This window comes from Cnephaeus nilssonii, assembly GCF_951640355.1.
Source record: "Cnephaeus nilssonii genome assembly, chromosome: 20".
Classification (NCBI taxonomy): Eukaryota; Metazoa; Chordata; class Mammalia; order Chiroptera; family Vespertilionidae; genus Cnephaeus; species Cnephaeus nilssonii.
Window position 1 is genome coordinate 41,637,227 of NC_137091.1, and position 22,222 is coordinate 41,659,448.

At 55.0% G+C, this 22,222-nt stretch overlaps 1 protein-coding gene across 3 annotated transcripts; it reads right to left on the bottom strand.

The window, feature by feature from the left end:
- Positions 1-5,624: 5,624 nt before the first annotated feature.
- On the bottom strand, positions 5,625-22,218 carry PPP1R13L (protein phosphatase 1 regulatory subunit 13 like). Of its 3 annotated transcripts, XM_079800289.1 has the most exons (15): positions 22,102-22,197; positions 20,766-20,898; positions 19,743-19,803; positions 15,590-15,666; positions 15,359-15,501; positions 14,472-14,979; positions 14,285-14,383; positions 14,116-14,207; positions 13,337-13,820; positions 11,804-12,258; positions 9,247-9,378; positions 9,019-9,152; positions 8,758-8,924; positions 7,037-7,236; positions 5,625-6,218 (listed from the first exon to the last, which is right to left on the bottom strand). In XM_079800289.1, exons 3-15 carry the CDS (start codon positions 19,772-19,774, stop codon positions 6,180-6,182), a joined length of 2,562 nt encoding a protein of 853 aa, XP_079656415.1. In that variant the 5' UTR covers positions 19,775-19,803; positions 20,766-20,898; positions 22,102-22,197; the 3' UTR covers positions 5,625-6,179. The 3 variants fall into 3 exon arrangements, with proteins under 3 accessions (XP_079656415.1, XP_079656416.1, XP_079656417.1); XM_079800290.1 differs by lacking the exon at positions 19,743-19,803; XM_079800291.1 differs by lacking the exons at positions 19,743-19,803; positions 20,766-20,898 and having other exon boundaries at positions 22,102-22,218.
- Positions 22,219-22,222: the final 4 nt, after the last annotated feature.

A 22,222-nucleotide genomic window follows, 5' to 3' on the forward strand; every position in this document is an offset into this window, starting at 1 on the left:
CTGTAAAAAATCAACAAAATATATTTAAAAAAACAAGACCAAAAAAACAAACAAACAAAAAAAAACAGCCTGGCCGAATGGCTCAGCGATTGAGCATCAACCTATGAACCAGGAAGTCATGGTTCGATTCCTGGTCAGGGCACATGCCAGGTTTGCAGGCTTGATCCTCAGTAGGGGTGGGCAGGAGGCAGTCGGTCAATGATTCTCTCTTATCATTGATGTTTCTATGTCTCCCTCTCCCTTCCTCTCTGAAATCAATAAAAATACCCTATATAATAAAAGCCTAATATGCAAATAGATCAAATGGTGGAACAACTAGTCACTATGACGTGTACTGACCACCAGGGGGCAGACGCTCAATGCAAGAGCTTCCCCCAGCCTGCAGGCCCCAGGTCAGCCAGGGCAGGCCTTCAGCTCAACTTAGAAACAATCTACCACTAAGCCCACAGGTTGCTGGCAGGATTCATTTCCTTGCTGGATGTCAGCAGGGAACTCCCTGAGGTCCCTGGCACGTAGGCATCTCTGAGGCCAGCTGGCTTTATCAAAGCAAGAAAGCAAGCAGAGCCAGAGAGAGGGGCACAGATGGAAGTCACTGTCTTTCATAACCTAATGTCAGAAGGGACAGTCCATCGCTTTTGCTGTATTCCATTCCTTAGGATACGTCCCTACCTCCAGCCCGTGCGCAGGGCAGGGTTACTCCAGGGCGTGAACGCCAGGAGGCCGGAGGGTTGGGAGCCATCTTAGAATGACTGCCTCCTGCCTCCTCCTGGCCTTTGTAGTTGCTCCTCCGTCTGTCTGGAAGCTTCTTTCCCAGATCTCTGCATGGCTTCCTCCCTCAAAAGTCCTTTCCTCTCTGAGGCCTTTCCTGACCACCTTATTTGAATTGTCATATTCTCCGGGTAGGCTGAATAATGGTCCCCAGAGACCTGCAGGCACTGATCCCTGGACCCCATGAATGTCCCCTTACATGGCAAAAGGGACTTTGCAGGTGTGATGAAGCTAAGGATCTGGAGATATCCAGGTGCTCCGTAACTGTACAGTGTGACCCTGAAGCAAGACGCTACCCTGCAGGCTTTGAAGATGGAGGAGGCGGGGGGGGGGGGGGGGGCAGAGGCAATGAATGCAAGGAATGTAGCTCTAGAAGCTGGAAAAGGCCAGGGCACAAACGGATTCTTCCCAGAGACCTGGAGGGCTCGCGCCCCGCCAACACCTTGATGTCAGCCCAGTGCGACTGAGTTCAGATTCCTGACCTTCAGAAGTGAAAATAAAAATGAGTGCTTTCTTATTATTGTTGATTTTTAGAGAGGAAGGAAGAGGGACAGAGAGAAACATCAATGTGAGAACCAAAGATCAGCCACCTCCTGCACGCCCCCGACTGGGGATCGAGGCTGGCAACCTGGGTATGTGCCCCGACCGGGAATCCAACCGGTTATCTCTCACTGCAAAGCTGAAACATTTCTATGGCCTAGTGACATCATAGCCACCTTAGCATTGTAGCTCATGCATTACTCACGTGTTTGTGGTGATGCTGGTGTCAACACACCTGCTGTGCTGCCAGTCATATAAAAGTATAGCACAGTACATAATACTTGATAATGACAGTAAATGACTCTGGTACTGGTTTGTGTATTTATTAGGCCATATATATATTTTTTATTTTATTGATTTTTTACAGAGAAGAAGAGAGAGGGATAGAGAGTTAGAAACATCGATGAGAGAGAAACATCGATCAGCTGCCTCCTGCACACTCCCTACTAGGTACGTGCCCGCAACCAAGGTACATACCCTTGACCAGAATCGAACCTGGGACCCTTCAGTCCTCAGGCTGACGCTCTATCCACTGAGCCAAACCGATTAGGGCATATTATGCCATATTTTTTTATTTTAGAGTGTACTCTTTCTACTTATAAAAAAAAAAGGTTTGCTGTAATACAGTATGCTGTGTTACACCAACAGCAGCCTCACACATCTCCTTTACCTTGCCTCTCTTTCAAAAAAAATATGTTTTTATTGATTTTGAGAGAGAGAGATGGGAAGGGAGAGGGACAGAAAGAAAGAAACATTGATGAGAGAGAAACACCATTCATCAAATGGCTGCCTCCCCAAGCGACCCTGGGTCTGGGAGAGGCCACGAGCCCCTGGGTCCGGGTGAAGCTGGATCCCGGGTCCGGGTGAGGCCGTGTGCCCCTGGTTCCGGGTGAGGCTGGGTCCCGGGTCCGGGTGAAGCCACGCGCACCTGGGTCCAGGTGAGGCCACGCACCCCCTGGGTCCGGGTGAGGCCACGTGCCCCTGGGTCCGGGTGAGGCTGGGTCCCAGGTCCGGGAGAGGCCGCGCGCACCTGAGTCCAGGTGAAGCCGTGCCCCTGGGTCCGGCCAAGACCAAACCAGAGGGAGTCGGACCTGCATTACCACCATTTGTCCACCATCCAGAGCTGAGGGGTCAGTGCCGACATGTACACATAAGGAACTGGTGGACATTGAAATTGGGTCTCAAAAGAACTGTTGGTCCAGAAAGAAACTCACTACAGACTGATTCATTTGCCTGTCAGCATAACTACTATTGCTCGTCTCACATTCGGTTCTTATAAGTATATCTCTAGTGACACATGATCTCGCTCATCTAGGGGAAATGATGAATAACATAGACTGATGAACAAGAACAGAACCAGAAACAAGGAGGCATCGATCGGACTATCGGGCCTCAGAGGGAGGATAGGGGAGGGTGGGGGGAGGGGGGAGAGATCAACCAAAGGACTTGTGTGCATGCATATGAGCCTAACCAATGGTTAAGTTCAACAGGGGGTTGGGGCATCCGTGGGGAGGGGTGTGGGATGGGAATGGGGGGATGAGGACAAATATGTGACACCTTAATCAATAAAGAAATTAAAAAAAAAAGGCTGCCTCCTGCATGCCCTACCCTGGGAATCAAATCTGCAACCTGGGCATGTGCCCTGACCGGGAATTGAACCAGTGACCTCTTGATTCATGGGTCAACACTCAACCACTGAGCCACACTGGCCGGTATACCTTGTCTCTTGATAGCATCATTTTCTTTTGTGCTTGATTTAATCTCATGTTGTTTTGTACAGTCACAAGCTGTAGAGGCTTGTAGCATAGCTGCATTAGGCTAGATCAAATAGCCTAGGTATGTAGTAGGCTAGACCATCTAGGTTTGTGCTGTGATGTTTGCACAACAATGACATTGCCTAATGTTGCATTTCTCAGAAGGCATCCCAGTCCTTAACTGGTACAGAGAAAATGATGGGCTCTCAGGAATCCACTGCAAGTCCATTCAGTTGGAATAGAAACCAAATCATTTATAGGTTGATAATTTTTTTAATGTAAGATGATGGATACATGGGTGATATTTTTTCATTAGTCTCTGCTTTCGTAGAATTTTGAAAAATTCCAGAAATGTTTAATATAAACAGTACACTAGTTCACTGTTCACATCTCAATGCTTAAAAAATTAAAGACCATACATACACATAACTCCCTCTGAGCAAGTTTTTCTGATCTCTTTCACTCTCAATGCCTGTAGAGAGGACCTCTATCCAGAATTTAGCGATTTTTATTCTCTTCTTTAAGCTGGCTCCTACTATTAAAATAATCACCTCATTCCACATTCTTTGTGATTTTTAAAAATTCAATTAATTTAAACTAAAATAAAACCAATTTACTCATTTCTGTTTATTAAGGACAATTTCACGCAGACACCCAAGTGGAGAGAATAATATAAGAATGCTCCACATACACTAAGCGTCATCCGTTTTTAACACTGGGCCAATCTCATTTGTCTACATCCCAGCCACTTCCCCTTCCACTGTAACCAGAACCCAAGTTTGGCAGCCTGCCACCACAAAAACCAGACTCCTGAGACAAATGCTGGTGAAAAAGGAGAGGTTTATTCAAGTGCCGGTCACCTCAGGTGATGGGGGACCCTCATCATAAAGCCCATCTCCCTATCTCAGTGCAGGCAGAGGTTTTTATAAGGAGGGAGAGGCAAAGGAGAACAAAGGAACCAAGGGGAGGCCATTGAAAACTCTCTGCGTACAGGCCAGCACCATCCATTCCTATAAGGAACCTCAAAACCAGTCAAGTGACGGTCTGGTATGTGTTATCCTGCTCTCTGTCATCCTGGTTCTATGGTTGAAGGTCAGCAAATTTCCCAGAACTGGGATGACTAAAGGTCAGAGTCCGTATCTTCTGTAATTAATTCCTAAGATTCCTATACAAACATGCTGTATTTCTACAAGCTACATATTAAGAGTCATCATTTACAGAAACAATGTCAAAAGAATGGTGGTGTGGGTTACAATCCCCACTGTTACACCACCAGTCAATTATTATTATTTTTAAATGTCTTTATTGAAGAGAGAAGGGAGAGGGAGAAGAAGTTGGTGGAGATCATATTGCACAGCAAATACAATGACAAGGATGTAGATTTATGATTTACCAAAAACTATTCAGAAGAGATAGAAGCTCATGCTTTGTCAAAAGTTTTTAAAATTTTTATTGATTTCAGACAGAGGAAGAGAGAGGGAGAGAGAGATAGAAAGATCAATGATGAGAATCATTGACTGGCTGCCTTCTGCCTGCCTCCCAATGGCGATAGCGCCTACAACCTGGGCATGTGCCCTGACTGGGAATCGAACCGTAACCTCCTGGTTCATAGGTCGATGCTCAACCACTGAGCCACGCCAGTTGGGTCAAAAAGTCTTTAAGGAAAAAAATAATCTTTCAGGAGCACCTTATGAAATAAAGAAGTGGGACAGGTCTTGGCCTGATAACTTAGTTAGAACGTCATCTGAAATGTGAAGGTTTCAGGTTCGATCCCTGGTCAGGGCACATACAAGAATCAACCAATGAATACATAAGTAAGTGAAACAACAAACCAAACCCCCCCCCCCCCCTTCCTCTTTCTCCAAAATCAATAATACACTCAAAAAGTGAGGCAGAGCCCTAACCGGTTTGGCTCAGTGGATAGAGCGTCGGCCTGCGGACTGAAAGGTCCCAGGTTCGATTCCGGTCAAGGGCATGTACCTTGGTTGCGGGCACATCCCCAGTAGGGGGTGTGCAGAAGGTAGCTAATCGGTGTTTCTCTCTCATCGATGTTTCTAACTCTCTATTCCTCTCCCTTCCCCTCTGTAAAAAAAAACACAATAAAAATTTAAAAAAAGTGAGGCAGAAGCAAAGGAAAATTCACTCTTCAAGGTCGTACTCTCAACAAGGCCACACGGATTTCTGGTAGATGAAGCCTGTTGGAAAGGATCTCACAATTCATGCCAACACACAGGAGGAAAACAACCCGGAGGCAGAACCAGCAGACACAACAAGTGACAGGAGCGATGGCCCCAACACCAGATGACTGGATTACCAGACCTACTACTACACTGTGCCTAAAATGCTTACAGATGTTCAAGAAGAACCAAAAGCATGAAAAAAGATCAAGGCACTACCAAAAATAAAAAAAGCAGAGGTATCTGATAGAGGAAGAATTGGATCCACACGAGGGACATCCCTTCGGAGGAGGCGACTTTAAGACTGCTTTGCCAAAAACAGTAACAGTGACAATCGTTTATTAAGTCGGAATGGAATCCAAAGAGAAGGAAGCCAATTTCTGTGCAAACTACCTTTATTTATAAAGAAGAACGTCCCCATTTTGTTACAAAACCAGCACTGTGTGAAGGCACTTGGTCGGTTGGAGGGGGCGGGGGGCGGGGGGGGGGGGAGGAGGGTGCAGAGATCCCGGTAGAGAGACCAGTGTGCCTCACCTGGTCCCCCCCCAAGGCTGCTGGGAGAAATGGGGGCAGAGGTGACTCCCAGGTAAAGCCACTGGAGGTGACCCATCCCACTGGGATGATGGGTTGGCTTGCTTTGAGGGGCTTGGGGAGGGGCTGACAGTGAGGGGTGGAGGGCACTTTGGACAGAATCTGATTTGGCAAATGGGGGGCTCTCTTGTGCCCCACAATGACCCCCCACAGTTAAGGCAGGTTTCTGAACTTAAGGCTGAGGTTCTCCTTCTCCCCTGGGCTTCCAGGAAAGCAGAGCGCTGGTGGCGAGGAGCCCACCCCGGCCCGGCTTGGGGTGCAGGGAGGTGCAGCGGTAATGGATCGGGAGGTCTGGAGCCAAGGCCAAGCTGCTTCCTCCTGTCTCCCCTGAAAACGTCCTTCTCTCCGGCTAGACCTTATTCCTCTGAGCCTTCACCCTGGGGAAGAGCTAAGGGAAGACAAGAGTTTCAGAGGCCAGGAGCGCCCACCGCTCTTTCCTCCCCCAAACTGATTGGAGTCTCCTATCCACCCCAAACACGAGACAGTCTCCATCATCCCATTTCTTTCTAAGGATTGTCTCAGCATCTCCCAGACCGCTCTGGAACCCTCAGAGCCCCTGTCACCTTCAGGCACCACATGGAGCCTGCCCGTCAGCAGCCTGCTTGATGAGCTGGAAGGTTCTGAGTCCCCCACATCGCCTCTCCCCACCCCCTGGCTGTCTGGCTGGGACCCACCTCCACCCATCCCCAAATCAAAAGAATCTCCTCTCCTAGACATCATGGGATCTTCCTGGTCTCCTTCACGAACCTTATAGAATCTCTCCCTCAATTCTTCCATCATTTTGTTAATGGATTCTTTCTCATCCCGCCCAATTCAGTGCAATAAAAGTTTCCTCATCTGTAATAGAACTCGTTACCTCTGCCCCCGGCATTACAATGTCATTGTTCATCTCTTCCCTTGGCTAAAACACACTCTTTACCTCCCATGAGTAGAATAAGGGGCGATAATAAAACTGTCTGAGCACGAACCAATCACATAGCCGGTAAGGCAGTACTGGTGCACACCCCGCACAGCACCAGCAGGAGGAGGCTGTTCCTCATCCCGTTACTGACTGGACTTCCTCACCTTCCCGGGCCCAGATGGACTTTTCGGAACCTCTCCCCTCCCCTGTAATGGCCTATCCCTCTCGCCCCCCTTTTTCCTGTGGGGTCTCCCCGTTCCCCCAACAGCCATCAGGAGGCCCCACAACATCTCCCCCGGGCTCACCCCGAAGTAGTTGCGGGGCACGTAGCCCTCCTGGCCGTGCAGCGAGGCCCACCACCAGTCCGTCTCCTCCGGCCCGTCCCTGCGCAGCACGGTGACCGACTCGCCCTCGCGGAACGACAGCTCGTCCCCGAACTCGGCGCTGTAGTCCCAGAGGGCGTACACCATCCCGTTGTGCATCAGCCCCATGCTCTGCTCCACGTCTGAAACCCGGAAGGGCAGGGCGCGTGAGGGCCGGGGACACTCAGGGACACGAGGCGGGCTGGGGACCCGGGACAGGCCTGGGGGCTGGTCCTGCCCCCGCTGGGGGCGGGGGAGCCACCTGAGCTGCAGTCAGCTGCCAGGACTGGCAGTCTCTAAAACTGGAGGACGTTGGGGTGCATCAAGCTGGGCCAACCCCCAAGACAGGGCCAGAGGTCTCCATGCCCTCTTGTACATTGAGTCCCCATTCCATGTTACATTCCCTCGTGTACAGTAAGAGATATAGTCGTCTGCACCCCCCACGTAAGGGGTACAGTCCCCACAGAGGACTCGCTGCTCCTTCACATGGTACAGCCCGACTCCGCCTTCCCCTCCGTGGTCCCCTCTCCCCCTCTCCACATGGTGCAGTCCACACTGCTCCACCTCCCTAAGTGATGAAGGTTCCAAAAAGGATGTAGTAAGTTCTCTGGATGGCACAGCCCACTCACACCTTCGCCCTGTAGCCCACCACCACCCGCCTCTTTCGTGCTGCAGCCCACGGTGTTCCAATTTCTCCTCCCCTCCCTGCCCGGGTGCTGTCCAATCTCCGCCCTCACAGAACTCTCCATGCTCGGGACAGGCAGGACAGGACACTGCCTGTGACAAAGGCTTAATGGCCCAACCCCCTCCCCAGAGGCTACAGCCCTTCCTCTCTCTGGTGAACAGTCTACTCCCCCACAACTGGTCAAATCCCAGTCTGCCCCTGGTCACCTGTAGGGCCGATGTCACAGCCCATGGCTCCCACCCACCTTCTGCCATAGCAGGCACAGCAGGCTTGCCTCGCCCCTCTAGGGTCCTCTCCTAAAGCCCCAGTCCCAGCCCCGTCCTCCAGCCTGCCTTACCCCATCTGTTAAGTTCCTAACCCTGCCCTATGCCCCGCTCCCCCCCAGGTGCGCAGTACAGAGCCCATGCACACCCCGTGGTGCAGCCTGCCCAGTTCCTCCCGTTACCTGGTGAGGTGATGTGGCCCCCCTCCTGGAGGGATAGGGTACAGTCTCATAGCTCCCTACAAGTGGAGGAGTCCCCAAGCCCCTCTGCAGAAGCCCTGGCCTGCTCGCCTGCCAGCTGTGTGTACTGAATCTCCCACAGGTAGTACAGTCCACCTGCCCAGCCCCATCTATGCCAGGTAGATGGTAGAGTTGGAAAGTCCAGCGCCCCCCGCCCCCCCAGGTGAGAAAGCAGATGAACTGCGCAATTTCTACGACCACTTTTCTCCCCACTGCAGTCCAACTTGCAAGGCACAGCCCCCAAGGTACCCCTCTCCCTCTAAGGTAGCACCCTCTGCTCTCCCACCCCCTGCTTGCACCTGTGTGTGGGGGGGTCCATCCTGCGGCCCCCTCTTAAGCTACCTGAGCTACATGGTTGGAACAGACCCCAAGTCCTCTCTCTGACGGGTGCGTGGCATCTGCGGCCCTCCCGCCCCCACCGCCTCCGAGGTGGCCCCGCCCATCAGCCCGCCGGCAGGCCCCAGCCCCGCCTCGCACCTGCCAGGTAAGTGGCGCAGTCGGCGTAACCCTCCCGGTAGGGGTCGCACTTCTCGATGGCGGTGGCGCCGTCGCTGAGCGTGGTGGCGAAGATGGCCGCGCCGTGCTGCACCAGCGCCGTGCAGATGGCCGTGTCGTTGCACGAGGCCGCGCAGTGCAGCGGTGTCCTAGGCGCGGAGGCAGGCGTGAGCGGCCGCCCGCTGGGGGCCCGGTCCGCAGCCGTCCCCGCCCCACACCCGCCCCGCGCGGGTCGCGGCTCACCAGCCGTGGCTGTCGGGGGAGTTGACGTTGGCGCCGGCCGCAATGAGGAAGTCCACGATGGGGTAGTTGGCGCCGCAGATGGCGTTGTGCAGGGCGGTGATGCCCTCCTCGTTGGGCTGACTCGGGTCGTTCATCTGGGCGGCCCAGAGACCCGAGGCTCAGTACGCGCCCTCCGGTGTGCCCGCCCGCCCCGCCCGCCCCGCCCGCCCCGCGGTCCCGCCCGCTCACCTCCTTCACCGCCTGCTGCACCACGTCCAGCTCCCCGGTCAGCGCCGCGTCCAGCAGCAGCACCAGTGGGTTGAGACGCGCGCGGCGGGCCTTGCGCGGGGAGCCTGCCTTCCGCAGCACCGAGCGCATCTCCTGGGCGACAGGGTGGGGGGCGTCAGTGACTCCAAAAGATTGGGAAGGAAATGCTCAAAATGTTAAGTCAGAGTTCTCTCTGAGTGCTGTGATTTTGGCCTCTTTTTTTAAAAAAATATATATTTTTTATTGATTTCAGAGAGGAAAGGAGAGGGAGAGAGAGAGATAGAAACACCAATGATGAGAATCATCGATCAGCTGCCTCCTGCACGGCCCCATTGAGGATTGAGCCCACAATGTAGGCATGTGCCCTGACCGGAATCGAACGGTTCATAAGTTGATGCTCAACTACTGAGCCACGCGGGCCTGATTTTGGCCTCTTTAGTCTTACCTATTTCCTTAAGTTTCAGTGGTGTTTGGGTATTCCTTTCTAGTGGAAATATTAATTTAAAATATAAATCTGTATAACAACATATAGTGCCCTAATCTGTGACTTTATGATTCAAATGACAAGTCTTTAATTTTCAGTTCTAGGGACTTTAAGAATCAGAAATTAGCCCTGGCCCAAATGGCTCAGTTGGTTGGAGCAGCCATTCAATACACCTCAGGTTTGATTCTGGGTCAGGGCACATATCCAGGTTGTAGGTTTGATCCCCCATGGGGGCGCCTTACAGGAGGCAACCTACCAATGTTCCTCTTTCACGTTAATGTTTTCTCTCTTTCTCTCTCCCTCTCTTTCTCTTTCCTTTCCTCCCTCCCTTTCTCCCTCTGAAATCAATTTTTAAAAAAATCAGTAACTGTGCACCTGAAAACTGTGTAATTTTGTTAACCTGTGTCACCCCAATACATTTAATAAAAGGGGAAAAATCAGTAATGAACGGGGTCTGTGTTACTTTTTAATTCTAAAATCCTATTCTTCAAACTTTCCGTGCTCTAGGATTCTGGAATTATGATTGTGATTCCAGGATTGAATTACTGAATTCTGTGAATCTTCAAGTTTCTCTGTGGCCAGGATTTTGTGATTCTACAACGAGGCAACTGGGCCATCTTCCATTCATGATGTCAAGATCCTAAGCCTCAACAGTTCTTAGCTCCACCCTCAGGAGGGCCTGGGGGTAGGCATTTTGAGGTGCCCCCACTTCTCTGGGAATTGTTCCCCTCCATCTCCCCACACTGAGCGATCAGGACTGTTTTACGTGACCACACCCCCCAACCCCAGCCAAGATGCAAAGACTAGACAAGATCAGCAGGAGGTCATCCCCTGGCCAAATAATAGCAGTAATAGCAGTTAACAGGCAAGTGCCAGGCACTGTTCTAAGCAATATGTTAATATAGTTCATCTTCATAGCAGCCCTACCATTATTCTCATCCCCATTTTACAGAAGAGGAGACAAGCCCAGAGAGGCTAAGTGTCTTCCCTAAGGTTGCACAGCGGGTTAGTGCTGTGGAGCTGGTATTTGAACCAGGCAAGCCTAGCTTGACACTTAACCACAACAGCCACAGCCTCAGAAACCAGTAGAGTTAGGGGACTCCATGGGCTTGAACTAAGAAGTCATTTTGAGTCAGGGCTGGCTGGGCCATTTCCAGCCATGGGCTTGTTGAGATTTGAGAGGAGAGAAGGCAGACACAAGAGCCTGGGTGGCAACCAGGGAGTTAATAAAGTGCCTTGCTTCAGACAGGCTTTTCAAGTCCCAGAATAAAACCTCTGTCTGCCAAGACACGGTCATTTCCAGGGGAGAAGACTCCACAATGGTTAGCCCTGGCCAGGTAGAGGAGTGTCATCCTGATATGCCAAGGTTTCAGGTTCAATCGATGATCAGGGAACATATAAGAATCAACCAAGGGCCATAGCCGGTTTGGCTCAGTGGGTAGATCATCAGCCTGTGGACTGAAGGGTCCCTGGTTCGATTCCATTCAAGGGGCATATGCCTGGGTTGTGGGCTCAATCCCCAGTATGGGGCATGCAGGAGACAGCCTATCAATGATCCTCTCTCATCATTGATGTTTCTATTTCTCTCTCCCTCTCCCTTCCTCTCTGAAATTAATAAAAATATCTTAAAGGTAAATAAACAAACAAACTTGACAAGCTTCTTAAAAAAAAAAAAAAAGAATCAACCAAGGAATGCATAAATAGGTGGAACAACAAATCAATGTTTCTCTCTAAAATCAATAAAAAAATAAAAAACACACAAACAAAACTCCAGGATTCCTGAAAGGATGCTCTGGCGTGGGTGGGGATGTATTGGAGAGGAACAGGGAAAGTCTGGGTGGCCAAGACATTTGGTTGTCGCTCCATGTGTTCTTCCTTTCTTTTGAACATGGGCACACTAGATTAAAAACTACATTTCCCAGCCTCCCTTGCACCTGGGTTCCTAGCCAATGGGATGCGGCAGACGTGATGGGCGCAATTCCCAAGTTCTGTTCTAAAAGGGAAGGGGCACCTCCCAGGTGCAAATATACCTCACTTTCCTCCTATATTACTTACCATGCTCTGCAGCTGCTCTGGTGGGCTGCTCTGGGGCGGGGCCGGAGGTGGTATGGGAGCTGGTGGGGCAGGAGCAGGGGGTCCTGCCCTGGCCTCAGATCCCTCGGAGATGGAGGACAGCTCAGGCTCAGGCCCCCCAGGCCCCCCATGACGATGGAAGAGGCGGCTGATGATCTGCTGGTACTGCTTCTTGTGGGTGGGGGGCAGGGCTACAGCAGGGCTCTGTTCCATGGAACCCCTTCGTTTGAGGGGACGAGGAATCTCCGCCAGCACCCGTGCCACCTCCTCCAGCTCGGGCACCGACTGTGCCTCGGGTGGCAGTGCGGGCTGCAGCCGCGTGGGGCTGAGGGGCCGAGTTACAGTGCCTTCATCTGCATCGCCAGCCTCCAGCACTGGGGCCAGCAGCCCCTCCAGCTCTGGTTCAGGCTCCAGCTCAGCAGGGGCTTTGGGGGTGCCTAGAAGGAACAGAGGCAAATCAGAGGGGTTCTCAGGAGACCCCCAAGACTCCCGCCCCACAACCTCCAAAACCTGCAAGCAGCACCCGATTTGCTGTGTGGCCTCAGGGCAGTTCCTCGCTCTCTGGACGACTTTCCCTGGGCTGTGGTGCCATTTTCCCTCCGTCAAGCACTTAGCATGTAGCTGGTGCTGCACATGCCTGTCTTGTTGAACTCTCACCTCACTATCCTGTGAGGTAGGTATGCCTATCACCTCCTTATTACAGAAAGGGAAACTCAGCCTCAGAGACAGCAAACCAGTTGCCCAGTGACAAAAAACTGGGTTGCGACCTCAGTTCTGACTCTGTACTCCTACCATCATGATAGACTTGAAGTTCCAAGAATCTGAGTGTTTCTTCTCCCAGCATGTCAGGAGAAAACTCCTGCTGGGACTAGAATCCTGGCCTTGCCGGTCTCTTCTGACTGCCTTATTCCTCTCTATCAGAGCGTTAAAAGCAGGTAGAAATAATAATGATCACTTTAGACACATTATTATTATACACTGAATTCCCAACAGAACGTGGGCAACAGATATTATTCATCTCTCTTCACAGATGAGAAAAGAGAAGCTCAGATAGGTTAACTAATTTATCCTGCATCTCACAGCATCAGTGGTGGAGAGAGGCTCAAAACCCAATCTACCCAACCCCAGGCCCTGCACTGGTCTCACACCAGAAAACATTCATAATTATTATAACGAATATGATAGCTGTGAGATTACTACACATCAGGCCCTATTTTAAGGACTTTATATAAGGTAGGTTCTATCATCACCTTTTACGCTCAAGGACATCGAGGTTCAGAGAGGTGGAGTGATTGCCCAGGTCACTCAGCATGGAGCCAGGCAGTCTGACTCCAGAGTCCATGCTTAACCATCCTGCTGTCTGTCCCTAGCTCCCGGGCAAATCCCCAGCTTATCTGGCCTTGCTCTCTGCAGGGACGGGGTCTGAACACAGGTGTTGGGCCGTGATGGCTCCCTCTGCTGGTCTGGTCCCCAGCCATTTCACCAAGCCCTCTGGAACCCCCATCGCTGACTCACCTTCACTCCAAGTCTGTGGGGGGAACTGGGGCATGGGGGCAGGGTGTTGAAGCTGGTGCGGAGGCTGGGACTGTGGTTGTGACTGGGGCTGTGGGGGCACCTGGGACTGTGGTTGGGTCTGGGGCTGGGGTAGTAGCTGGGGCTGGGGAGGTGCTTGGGGCTGGGGAGGCAGCTTGGGCGGCGGAGCTCGGGAGAAGATGGGGGAGCCAGGGAACATGGCTCTGCTGGCCCCGTGCTCCCAGAAGGCGTTCTGCAGCTTAAATATCATGCTGAGGGGGATGGGGCGCTGGCGGGGGGCGCCCCGGGGCTGGGGGTTGGAAGGAGGCATGGGGATGCGGCTGACGGGCTGCCAGCTTCGCGGCAAAGTGCCTGATGGCCCCGTGGAGCCCAGCGATCGGCGGTAGCTGCCCACGTCAGAACGCCTGTCATTGGCCAGAGGGGAGACCTTGTAATTGCGGGGCAAGGTGGCGCTGGTGAGGTTGTCCTGGGGAGAAAGGGGGAAGGAGGGAAGGAAGAGGGGCTCAGGTGGGAGGAAGATGAGGTAAGGGAAGGGTTGGGGGGGGGGGCAGCAAAGGATGAGAAGGGAGAGAAGGAGGTGAGGGAAGCCGGAGAACGCGAGGGACAGAGGACAGGGAAGGACTGGAAATGCAGGATAAAGAAGGAAGAGCTTGAGGGGAGGGCACAGGAAAGTGGGGCACAGCCTGGAGGGGAGCCTAGCCCTGACCCCGCTCCCGGCCCTTGCCCGACAGCCCCCTCCCCAAGCTTCTCCGGCCCCTCACCTTGCCGGTGGCCCCCAGCCCGTCCAGGCTGCTCTCTCTCCAGGGTAACAGCTGCAGGCCCGGGGAGGAGGGCCTCCCGAAGGCGTCCAGGCCTGCGAGGGGGGGGAGTCGTTAGGATCTGGGGACCGCCCCTCCGGCTCCCCCACGCCCCCGGCTTCCCATCACTGACGTTCGTAGCTAACTGCGTGCGAAGACTTCTTCTCGTACGCCACGTCCAGATCCGACTCGTTCCAGGCTTTGGGGGGCCGCCGGCGCAGCATTAGGTCGTCTGAGGGGAGGCGGCGAATGAGGATGCGAGAGGAGGTTAGTCCCAGCTCCCGCACCCCTCCCACCCTCCACGTCCGGCCCGCGTTCACCTTGAGCTCGCAGAGGCGGGGCGAAGGCGCTGCTGCCCGCGCCCAGCAGGGGGACACCGAAGGCGGCCGGTGTATCGTAGGCGGCGGCGGGGCGCGGCGAGGGCCCGCGCTCCGGGAAGAAAACCTGGGGCCCCTCGGCCAGGGGGCTGCCCCGCGGGGAGCTGGCGCGGGCCAGCAGGTCGAAGGGCGTCGGGGTACCCTGCTGGCGGTGGGGGCCCGAGCCGGGCCGTGGGGAAGGCGCACGACCCAGGGAGCCGCCAGCGCCATCGTAGGCACGGGGCCGGGGCGAGGGCGCGCGGTCCAGGCTGCTGTAGGCGTCCGGCTGCAGGTAGATGGAGGTGCGCGGGGACGACGGCCGGCCCTTCGGGGACAGCGAGCTGTAGGGGAGCAGAGCCGGGGCGCTCTCAGAGCGGCCAAACGGGGCGTCCGCGCCGTCGCCGGGCGCCTTCCGGGAGGCCCCGCGGCTGCCGAAGGGCTCTGGGACCGGGCTGGAGCTGTACCGGGGCAGCTGGGGAGAGACCGGGACATCGAGGGGTCAAAGGAGACATTACTAGAGGGCTGGGAGGAGGGCAAAGGAGAGCATCGAAAATCAACCCACGGAGGTTGGGCCAGGGCCGGAGATTCAGGCACAGAGCCCAGGAGAGCGCGTGGGGAGAGGGCTGGAAACCAGGGCGAAGGCTGGTCCACGCAGCGCTTCTGAGCCCCTGAGAAAGGCCCCTTTCCTTCCGCGGGTCCTGGCGGGGTCCGCTCCCACTGGCCCCCCTAAAGCGGCCTTTAGGAGCCCACCACCCCCACAGCCGTGCCAGGCAGCCTTGCCTGAACTCCCGGCGGAAAGAAGCTGGCTTGGGGGGGGGGTGCTAAGGTGGGGACCAGGCGAGCGGGCTCACCCTAGAAGGGGCTCCAGCCTGAGAGCCAGGTGGCGTCGGCGAGTCTGACCACAGCGACTCCAGCTGCTTGGTCAGTTCGTCCACCTTGGCCGCCGCCGTGTCCAGCTCCATCTGCTTCAGGTCCATGTGCTTCATGGCCAGAGCTGGGCGGGCGGGAGTGGCGGTGAGGACCTGGACCCCCGAGCAGGGGCCCGGCCCCGCCCCCAGGCCCCGCCCCCTGCCCCAGCTCACACTGGAAGTTCAGGTCCAGAAGGTCCCCCGAGCTCTGGAAGGCCTCGCTGTCCATGGTGCCGGCCGGAGCGGGGCGCCTGCGTCGGGGGAGCGGGGAGGTTCTCAGACGCCGCCCGTCGGAAGGAACCCCGCCCGCGGGGAAGCCGGGGCCTTGAGAAGCAGAGCGCTTTGGCTCTGCTAGCTCCTTCCCCGGGAAGCACTGCGCCCCTCCGCTCCCCCGGCTGGGAAATGCCAACTCCTTCAAAACCTCCTGGGAGGCGCAGGACAAGGAACTCTATGTGACTCTGTCCATCTCTCTATTTCAGCCCTAATAAGATTTGAATACCCTAGTTTGGCTCAGTGGATAGAGCGTCGGCCTGCGGACTCAAGGGTCCCGGGTTCCATTCCCGTCAAGGGCATGTACCTTGGTTGCGGGCACATCCCCAGTAGGGGGTGTGCAGGAGGCAGCTGATCGATGTTTCTAACTCTATCCCTCTCCCTTCCTCTCTGTAAAAAAATCAATAAAATATATTTTTAAAAAAGATTTGAATAATTCCTTCAACAACTGATCCGTCCATCACCTGCTATGTGCCAGGCATTATAGTGAACAGAGGATGCAATAACATAGCTAGCAAGCCCTGGCTGCGTGTCTGAGTTAGAGCATCGTCCTGACCTGCCCAGGTTGTGAGTTCCATCCCTGGTCAGGGCACAATACGAGAGTCAGCTGCTGAACACATGAATGAGTGAAACAACAAACGGATGTTTCTCTCTCTCTCTCTAAAAGTCAATATAATAATAATAAAGAACAACAACAAAAGAATAACGATTAATTACTGAATGCCTACTAGGGACCAGGAGACAGTATGCTAGATGCTGAGGACATTTTTAAAATTTTTAATGTATTGATTTTGAGGGAGGGAGAGAAACATCTACCCGTTGCTCCACCCATCCACTGGTTGATTCTTGTATGTGCCCTGTCTGGGGAGCAAACCCTCAACCTTGGGGTACGCTGGCCCCCGACCAGGTAGCTCAGTTGGTTAGGGCATTGTTCCCATATGCCAAGGTTGAGGGTTCGCTCCTCAGTCAGGGCACATACAAGAATCAACCAGTGAGCCCTGGCTGGTTTGGCTCAGTGGATAGAGCGTTGGCCTGGGGACTGAAGGGTCCCGGGTTCGATTCCGGTCGGGGGCACATGCCTGGGTTGCGGGCTCGGTGCAGCCGATCAGCGATTCTCTCTCACCGTTGATGTTTCTATCTCTCTCTCTCCCCCCCTTCCTCTCTGAAATCAATAAAAATATATTTAAAAAAAGAATCAACCAGTGAATGATTAAATAAGTGGAACAACAAATCAGTGCTTCTCTCTCTCTCTTCCTCTCTCAGTTTAAAACCAAACAATCATGATAATTGTGCTGCCTACTGTGTGCCAGGACTTGTGCTAGTTGCGTGGTATAATAAAACGAAACCATCATGTATTGATGAGCTGCTGCCTCCTAGAATTTTGCCAAATGCTCTGCACCCAATAGCTCATGTGATTGTCAAATCAGCACAGCAGGCAAGAAAGAGGGGCTCAGCAACATTTGTTCAAGGTCACCCTGCAAGAAGCCCAAAGTACGAGGTTTCACACCTGATCTACCTCGTTATCTTGGGTCCCAGAGGGCAGAGACCACTCACCTTCACCTCCTCAAGAGTCCCCACCCAGAGGAAACCTAGTTCACAGGGACCCAGTGTCAACAGGAAGACCAGGGAAGTGGCGGGGGGGTGGGGGGGGTGGCTGGGCTGCTGTGGTCATTAGCCCAGTGGATGGGAGCCAGGCCACCAGGAACCGGTCAGGCCAGCACTATCTCCATCCCACAGCGGCTGCCACGCCCACCAGCTCTGCCACTTCCTCAGGCTTCACCAACAGCTTAGCTCAGCGTGGGCAGCAGGCGGGCTGGGGCATGCCATCCCGGGCCTCCGTCTGAAAAGCCTCAGGACAGAACCTGCTGGAGCTGGTGGCTCGTTTGGGTGTGTTGGGAGCGCATAACCTTGGGCAACGAGTCCCCTCCACTGTTTGGGCCTCAGTTTCCCCAATAATGAAGGGAGGAGGTAAGTCAGCTGGGCTGAGGGGCCTCTTCAGTCTCTCAGAGGCCTAGATTCTGAACCTGTAAGGACCTGGAGGTTGTCCGCAGAGCCCCAAACCCTCAGCTTGAGAGTCTATTGTTCCAAAGTTCTAAGTCCAAGATGCTATCTTTAGAACATCCCAGAATTCTCCAATATGGCTATCCCAGGACCCCCCGTCCTGAAAGCCTACGTGACTGTGTGGTACAGTGCAGTGGGTAAAGGAACAAGGAAGGAGCCAGACTTCCAGGGTCCGAATCTGGTGGCTCCCCTGTGCCACCCTGACAAGTGCCTGGGTTTCCTTGTCTGTAAAATGAGGAGGAACAGCAGTCGCCCTCAGAGGACTGTTGTGGGGATGCGACTGGCCAGAAGGTGCAAGAGGAGCTAAGGCTCTGCGAATTGAGGCCTCAGGCAGTAGAGACTACAGGGGTCAAAACTGGTCTTTTCGAATCTTAGATACACAGGAAACACCCTGTGTCTGTTAAAAGATAAAAAATTGAACAATTCTATGCAGCCTCCTGTGCCAGCATTTTGGCAGCGAGCGGTTCTTTTAGGGATTTCATGATTTCCAAATTTCTAAGACGCTCAGATCCCAGGCTGACATCCTCTGGCTCAGAGGAAATGCCGACGCTGGGCGTGGGGGGCCCGACCCGGGGCTGGTGCGGGCGGAGGGAGCGTCGGGACCGCCAGGGGGCGCTCCGAGTCACGCCCGACCCCAGCCCAGCAGGCGGACAGCACCTGAGCTCAGACCCGGGGAATGCGCCGCGCGCGGGTCTGGGCAGGTGCAGAACCTCCCCGGGCAGAGGAGCGGGGCCGGGCGGGGCGTGAGGGCGGCGCCTCTGCTCCCAGGCCCTAGCCCTTCACCCCCAGGTACTCTCCAACCCAAGCTCCCGCTTCTCACCCTAGCTCTCTTTTCTAGGCCTCCTCTGCACTCCAACCAACTTCTCTGGGTTAAGAATCCAGGCAGGAGGTGGGGGTGGGGTCTTCCAGAGGAATCATCCTCAGTAGGAACCATGTCAGAGCGTCAGAGCGCTAGGCTGGCCTGGGAAAACCCAGGTTGTAATCCTACAGTTCTGGGTGGACAGACTGACGCTAGGAGAAGTCCCATCCTCTCTGGGACGGGGTACCCCCCTCCAGGGACAGCTGTGGTATGGGCTAGGACCTTCCCCTCTCTAAGCCTCTTCCTTGGACTAGTTATTTAGCTTCTCTGTGTCTCAGTTTTCTCGTGTGTATAATGGGGCGATGAAAACCTCCACATTACAGGGGTGTGAGGTTTGAATGACATAATTTATGTGTTTAGAACAGTGCAGGGCACCAAATAAAGTTCACACATACAGGATTCTTAATTACGGTCTTCCTTTGCTTATCATTAAGATATCACAGGGTCAAAAAAAAAAAAAAAAGATATCACAGGGTCTGGCACCGAGTGAGGGCTCAAAACCCAAAGTCATTTCCCCCAAAAAAGAGCCCTTTCAGCTCTTTCTGAGATTCTAAAAGCCCGGCATTTGGGCCTCTGGCGTCTTCACTTCCTGAGCCCTGAACTCTCCATGTACATTCCTGAGTTCTGGCCAGGGGTCATCCACAATAATTTAAGCCCAGGGGCCTGAGGAGCCCTGGAAGGTTCCAGAAGCCCAGGGTGCAGGCTGTGCCTGCTCTCAGGCCTGTTTCCCCACGGGAGCCAGGGAGAAGTCCTTCCCTGGGGTGGGGTCAGCAAACCTCATTGGAAGTGACACCTCGGAACAGTTGCCGGAGACAATGGGAGCCGTCTGGTCTACCTGCCAACCCCGAGCCTGGCATGCTGTGAGCTCTGTCTTGGCAGCCACGCTTATTATTTTTAATGTCATCGCAGGCTATTACCAAATGCCCTTCAAGCCGAAACTTTTAGGCAGTTCTTCCCTCTCTCCCCAGAGCCCCTTGCCTCCCCACCCCCTTGTTTAATCCTTTCCCATGACACTTGTGGGTGAAGAGAAGGGGGAGACAGACAGAGGGACGTGCGGGGGCCCTGCCCGCCCCCCTTTCAAGGACAGACACACACCTCCAGAATTAGCCTCTATCCCTCCCTTATCTCCCACGCTACCTCAGGTCAGGCAGATGGGGGTGGAGTGACATTTCTCACCTCAGGGTCAGGGCCAGTAGCCCTAGGAGGGGAAAGGTTAGTCAGAAAATCCGGTGGGAGTGCAAGGAATTCTGTACCCCAGAGAGCTGCAGAGGGAGGGGGGGGATGCCAAATCTTGGTTTCCCCTCCCACTCTGACCTCTGAGCTTGGTTTCCCCCCATCCTCTCTGTGTAACGACTGAGCTCTGCAAGCTTCCCAGAATCCAACCGCACCTTCTGGAATTCTGCCCTGGGTTCTCCCTAGAACGCCCGCCCTCTGCAAACCCCAGTTGTTTCCCACCTCCATGGGGCAATCGGAGGCACCACACCCGCGCCAGGGGGCGCCCTTGGGCGGAGGTCCCGCTCTGGTTAGGCAGGTCTGACGCCTCGGTTAATGACATGTTGGGGATCGCGCAGCGGCACAGGGGAGTTTGGAGAGCTGCCCCAGTCCTCCCGCCCCAGCCCCCACCCCAGAGCCGGAAAGTTTGGGGAGCGCCACACAGCCTCCAGAGGGACCCCCGGGTATTTGTCTCGCTCCATTTCAGGAACCCGGGTTCCACTATCCCCTCCCCACCCTCATTCTTCTCGGAGACCTACAGGCTCGGCGGAGAAGGCAGCAGGAGAGTGGTAGGATGGCCTCCCATTCCAGAGCCCCAGCCGTACGAGCCTCCCATTTCTGCCCCAGATTCAGGCATCCCTTTCCCCAATTCTACTCAAGGACTCAGGGTTCCGAGAGCCCCCCAATTCGAGGGACTCAGGAGTCCCAGCTCCAACGTATCCCCCGGACCAAGGCGTCCGAGTCCTCCATTCCAAGAACTCAGGCACCTCGGCCCCCTTCCCTTCTGCCCAGTAAACCAAGTATCCAAGTTCTCTCCTTCCAAGGACCCTGCGTCAGCGCACCCCCAATTCCGCGCTGGGACCCGGCGTCCGGTTCCCCTCCCAGTCCTCCCAGGGACGCGGTGTCGGCTCCTCCAGAGCCGCTGGACCCGGGGGAGGCGGAACTCACGGATCAGGGGCCGATCCCGGCACCAGGGGTCTTCCTCCGGCTTCGGCTCCGGCAGCGGGGAGCGGAGGACGGGGCGGGGCAGACTGCGGGAACAGGTTGGACAACGTGACTTCGGCCGGAGGGAGGCGGGTCCCTGAGGGGAGGGGGAGCCGGGGTCGCCTCGAGCACCTTGGGACTTGTAGTCCCGGAGGAGCAGGGCGCAGACGGAGCCCTTCCCATTCGGAGTCATCCGAAGTCCATTTCACAGACAGGAAGGGCGAGGCCCAGAAGCCCAGAGAGACCTGGCCACGGAAATGGAGTCCAGACTTCTACGTCCCCGTGGCTGCGGAAGACGGACTCCCAAACCCCTGCCCCACCCCTCCAGGCTCAGTTTCCCCCTTCTTGAATGATTAGGACACTGCCAAAGGGGGAGAAGGTTACAGACTGGGGGAGACTCATGCCCTAGCCCTAGAGCGAGAGGAGGTCTCCCTAAATAGTATCCCCTCGAGTTTCTGAGCCTCAGTCTCCCCGTCGGTAAAAAGGGCGGATTGGATCTTACAAGATGTGTCCCAGCAACGGCGCCCAGGCTGGGACTACGGTCCCTAGCGGCGTCCACAGCCTAGCTGGGCGCTTCCCCGCCTGGGGTCCTCTGGGAATTGTAGTCCCGGAGCCCGCAGGGGCGACGCCCCGGTGTCTCGCCCCCGCGCGGGAACTGTCTGGGGATCCCCGGCGGAGGGAACGCGTCCGCTGACCCTCCCTCCGCTCAGGGAAGCCGCTCGCTCCCTGAAAAGAGGGGCACCCCAATTCGGGAGTAGGATCCGAAATCGCGGCGGAGGGGGCGGGAAGCGGCGCTGACACACCGGCCAGGAATGCAGTTGGGTCACCCTGTCTGGCCGCTGTCTCGCTGCTCTGCCCGCCGCCCCACGGGAAGCCGTCGCTGTCAGGGGGGCGTGGACGCGTCCCCCAAATGTGGGCCCACGTGTTGCTGTTTACAAGCGCCCCGGGTCTGGGAAGGAGCTCTGGTCTTCTCCCTCTCCCTTCTCCAACGCCTTCGGGAATGTGCTCCACACGAGATTAAATCCTCCAGGACAGCTACCTGTCTCGTTGGACCCACAGGCCCTATCCCTCAGCTCACACGGCCCCACGCGAGTCTGGAGGCTCCGCCCCCCATGTTTCCCGCTCCCCTGAAGTCCAGAAGCTCCGCCCCTGGCTGCAACTTCACGCCCTCGAGAGGAATTACCCCCTTTCCTTCACTTCCCCACCCCTCCCACTCAAGTTCTGAACTCCCGAGACATCTGGGCCTCCCTAGAGGGGATTGTAACACTGAAAGCACAGCCATGCCAACCAAGACTCTTACCTATCTCTTTAAGGATTTCAGACCAATCGATCTTCCTGTCTCTTTAAGAGTTAGGTCCCATCAATGTGGCTGCCCCTTTAAGGCGACGTTGGAGCAAATAATGTCTGAGAGACTAAGGGGG

Excerpts from the sequence above, each read along its gene's own strand:
- PPP1R13L (XM_079800289.1), bottom strand. The coding sequence starts at position 19,774 with ATGTCACTCCACCCCCATCTGCCTGACCTGAG. Across the intron at positions 13,821-14,115 it reads GGCTGGGGGCCACCGGCAAG|GACAACCTCACCAGCGCCAC; the intron begins GTGAGGGGCCGG and ends CTTTCTCCCCAG. Across the intron at positions 8,925-9,018 it reads TCCCCCGACAGCCACGGCTG|GACACCGCTGCACTGCGCGG; the intron begins GTGAGCCGCGAC and ends CTCCGCGCCTAG.